This window comes from Adiantum capillus-veneris, chromosome 4, assembly GCF_014529385.1.
Source record: "Adiantum capillus-veneris isolate H3 chromosome 4, ASM1452938v2, whole genome shotgun sequence".
NCBI lineage: Eukaryota > Viridiplantae > Streptophyta > Polypodiopsida > Polypodiales > Pteridaceae > Adiantum > Adiantum capillus-veneris.
In genome coordinates, this window is record NC_140934.1 from 1,629,042 (window position 1) to 1,633,442 (window position 4,401).

At 42.5% G+C, this 4,401-nt stretch overlaps 2 protein-coding genes across 2 annotated transcripts; both read left to right on the forward strand.

Moving 5' to 3' along the window:
* The first annotated feature begins 234 nt into the window (after positions 1 to 234).
* Positions 235 to 978, forward strand: LOC147458605 (uncharacterized). Its single transcript, XM_086509660.1, has one exon. The coding sequence runs from the start codon at positions 235 to 237 to the stop codon at positions 976 to 978; it is 744 nt and encodes a 247-aa protein (XP_086365786.1).
* A 959-nt stretch (positions 979 to 1,937) lies between these two features.
* Positions 1,938 to 3,998, forward strand: LOC147458606 (uncharacterized). Its single transcript, XM_086510058.1, has 4 exons — positions 1,938 to 2,973; positions 3,283 to 3,408; positions 3,515 to 3,568; positions 3,651 to 3,998. Exons 1-4 carry the CDS (start codon positions 2,104 to 2,106, stop codon positions 3,810 to 3,812), a joined length of 1,212 nt encoding a protein of 403 aa, XP_086366184.1. The 5' UTR covers positions 1,938 to 2,103; the 3' UTR covers positions 3,813 to 3,998.
* Positions 3,999 to 4,401: the final 403 nt, after the last annotated feature.

A 4,401-nucleotide genomic window follows, 5' to 3' on the forward strand; every position in this document is an offset into this window, starting at 1 on the left:
TAAAAAGGGCATCAAAGAAATATGGTTGCCCATTCAATCAAAGTGCAAGTGGATACTATAGATGGCAATAATAATCTAAACTCTCACAAATAGCATCTAAGATGATGTAAAAATGTTCCAATGATGTAATATAGTTTCTTTTTTGAGAGAGAGAGAGAGAGAGGATTTCGAACGAAGGCTCTAGTATGTGTGTGTGTGTGTGATAAAGAGCTTAATATGGAGCGAAGCATCACCATGGAAGAGAGTAGATTGAGCATACTTGTAGTAGCTCGAAGCGTGGATGCCAGCCTCTTTCCTCTGAGGCTACACCCATTGCATGCAGCTTTGCAAGAGCAAATGTTTGAGTGGACAAAGGCCGAATTTGGGTATGTACAGTTAGAGGCAAAGATGAAGAAGATAAATAGTAGAAACTATGGTTGGCTAGCCTGCTCCTTTTGGTTCAAATCCGTTAGCCCGCAGTGCTCTTTGACTCTTCTTAAGCTCATGTTTTGGTTCAGTGTTTTCAACAATGCCATCAACAACACTATTTCAATGAGTTGGGATGCGGCTGCTGCCCATGACTACTGCTACTATGTCCTGGAGACACTCTTTGGCAATGCAAGCGGCAAAGAACTGGCATCTACCATCGCAAGTCGTATGTCCCTCGGCTCTGACAATGTCAAAACAAGGTACAAGGAGAGAGAGCTCTTGCCCATCATTCTAGCCATGGAATGGTGGGGAGAGATGAAGAGTGATAATATGCCCATCAAGCAGCAAACACGATTTGCCACCGCCATCATGGACTACGTCATGTCTCAAGTGACCATCATCCATTTCAATGAGCTAATGGATGTGAAGGCACCACCCCATGTGCACGATTTTATCCCTGTACGCAGAGTGGCCATAGGCACTCCCTTGTGTTTCTTGTCTTCCGAGTACGACCTCGATATCGACCTTGATGAAGACCCTTGGCAACCTCTACATGCAACAATTGCATGATGTTGTGAGCGACCATGTAGCTTGGATCAATGACATCCTCTCCTTCACCAAGGAATTTGCCAAAGGAGATTTCCTTAACATCCTCTCCTTGCTTCCCATCCATAACAATAACAACAACTAAAAATCTCTCACTCCAATTCCTCATTGCATCCCCTTTGAAGTTGCTGCGATGCAAACATGGGAAATGATGATTTCGTGTGGTGACAGCACAAATGTGCCCGACTTGCTACTAAGATAATGAAATTCCTCACCTTGCTAGTAAGCCAAATATGAAAAGCTATTTGAATGGTGTGTGTGGCATCACCACTGGTGATTGGGCATGGTTTCTTTAACATGCCTTCATACTTCGATATAATTCACACCAAAACAATGAAAAAGGATTGTACCTTGTAAGTTTAGCTTTGTAATGTATGCTTTCTAGTACTATTTATTCCGTTGTTGCCGGGCATTTTGTTTGTTTGTGTGTGTGTGTGTGTGTGTGAGTGAGTGAGAGAGAGAGAGAGAGAGAGAGAGAGAGAGAGAGAGAGAGAGAGAGAGAGAGAGAAACCTAGAGAAGAAGAAGAAGAGGGAGCTTGCACTGGTGTTACATTGGATTATTTTCGATGTTACATTCGAAAAAAATAATGGTTGATTAAAATTTCTTTTAACGAAAAAAGCTGAGGGTGAGATAATGTTTGATTAATTTTATTTTAATAAAAAAAAGTTGATTGTGGGAGCGTTGAATTTGACCCCGCCCCAATGTTCATGCTTATAGCATGAACAAAACGGGTCATGGGCAGCGCTCGAAAAAAACTTTTTTCCAAAAACTTGGCAAACCTACGTATGTGAAACAATAGAGGTAAATCAACAAAATTTGAAAGCTTTTACACGAATTACACTAATTTTTTTCAAAATTTTGTAGGTTTTCTCACCTTAAATTTAGAGGTAAATTTCAAAATTTGTAGGTGGGATTACACTTTTTTTCGAGCACTGGGACTCATGGGTTTTGAACGCAAGTAAACATGGGTTTTCGAAATCAAGGGAGAGCTCTGAGAGAACCATGGCGGGCGTCAGCTTTGGGACTCATGGGTTTTGAACGCAAGTAAACCTGGGTTTTCGAAATCAAGGGAGAGCTGTGAGAGAACCATGGCGGGCGTCAGCTTGGCAGACGAGAATGTAGCCGCCTTGTTAGCGAGGATAGGCTTCACAGCAGATCAGGCCCGGGATTTAAGGCACGATGACATCCGTGCATTGGGTCTCTCGCCTGCAGAGAGTCTTCTATTAAGGAAAGCCATCACGAATGCTCAGGCTCTATACAGTAAGTACTTTCCGTTGGTGGGTCGTGTGGGTTGTGAGTGGCTCGAGCAAGATGGAAGTAACAAGACTCTCCAAGGGTCTTGCGTTCTCTGCGGGAAAGGAGGACTCGTTGTCACAGTGCTTCACACAGTGCAGCCCCCAAATAAGAGGAATGCACGGGATGTTAGGGTAAGGGTAACCTTGCCCAACACGCGCAAAGGCAGATTCAGCTTTGCAACCAAGATTGTGAAGATTGACAAGAACATAGACCTGGCCCTTCTACAACCCATCAATCCTAATCCTAGGCTAGATGATATTGACTTTTTTTCGGAGTGGGCTCAGGCTGCCCCTCGAATTCCCTCTAAGGTCCATTTGATTTCTTATCCAAGTATCCTGGATAAGGAGTTTCCAGGTAGACTCCTTAGAGGAGACAGGCCTTCGATGCACTCGGGGAGAGTGGTGCACAAGGAAGATTTCGAGGCCGTCGGTACATATCCATGTTTTGGTGGATGCTCTGGTGGCCTAATCTTGTGCTTTGACACCGACGGCACACCTGGCTGTGGCATACACCTAGGACTGGTTCATGAGACGGAGGAGTTGACCTCATTGAACTTGCCTGAGGTGAACGAAGGCCTCCAACAGAAAGGAGGGTTCGGCCACTTCTTTCATGGTGTGGCCAACTTCATTCAAGGGCCAAAACCGACACTCTACAAAAGAAAGGTACTTACAATGCAATTTTCTTAATTCAATTTATATTATGGTTTGTCTTGTTACAATCTTTCTTATTTGTTATTTCGAGTATTCATCTAAATCGTTGGCTCATATCTTTTTGAACATAAAGCTTGGTTGGATAGAATTTCTTTTGTTGTCCTTGCATTTTTAGTCGCTTCAAAAGGTTTCGTGCGTTTTTTTTTTTAATAATCTAATCTTATTGTAAATTTTTAAACTTTCTCTCTATTACCGGTGTCTTTTGTACTTCTTTTACTTTCTGAATAATCAAAATCCACATACTCTTGCTCATTTTTGCAGAAACGTTCGGCTACCTATCTTGTACGTATCATGAAGCCTCCACCACAGAGCCCTGTCGATGATGGGAGAGTTTCCTCTAGGCGCACACTTGCTAAAACGATCCGACGAATTGTTAAAAGTTGGGAGGTAATAAGCTAATCACTTTCCAAAGTAAATTTATAATATAGGAACCAAATTTGGTTGATGTGATAGTTATTTTCTTGTTGTTTTTAATCAGTTGTTTTAATTGCAGGATTATGAAGCACCTAAGTCCTCGGCTGAATTTGATTGGTTTGAGATGAACTATGTGAGTAGAATTATCAAAGTTGTGTAAGCCCAAGCATGAGGACATTTTCATACAGCAACATCATGCCAATGTGTGAATGTAGGTGGAAAGCCCTGAAGCTTATGAGAAGGAGAAGACATCGAAGAAACGAGAGGCTTCTATTGTGGATGATGCTGCCCTCAATGAAGGCAAGAAAGCCAAACGCAATGCCACGCAACCAGCAGACGAAGATGATGTCAAAACCCCAACACTTGTTGACTTGTAATGACAGCAGCCTCGAATTGTTTCTGCCAGTGTGTTATCAAGTTGGCCACATGCCCACTTGATGTCCAACTATTGAGTGTAGTCCATGGTGGTTCTGGACAGGTCTTAGTTTCTTTCCCTTGACCTTGCAGTCTTTTTTGTAGTTTAGGGACTATGGGTAAGTGATCAGTAGCTTCTAGTTCTTTAACTGCCGTCTGTTCATCACTGAGTGGGTTCAGTGTGGCTAGATCACTGTGTGTTTGATGCATGGTTGTCTTTTTTGGGTTTACTTGTTCTGGACAGGTCTTAGTTTCTTTCCCTTGACGTTGCAGTCTTTTTTGTAGTTTAGGGACTATGTGTAAGTGATCAGTAGCTTCTAGTTCTTTAACTGCCTTCTGTTCATCACTGAGTGGGTTCAGTGTGGCTAGATCACTGTGTGTTTGATGCATGGTTGTGTTTTTTAGGTTTACTTGTTCTGGACACAGAGCATAGTTTGGCCTGCATAATATCCCTGGGCTTTCAAAAGTTTTTTTGGTATCTACATTTGACATTAATGAACGTTTGGCTTGGTTAATTATTGCTTCCTTGCACTGCGCTGCCCATGCTGACTA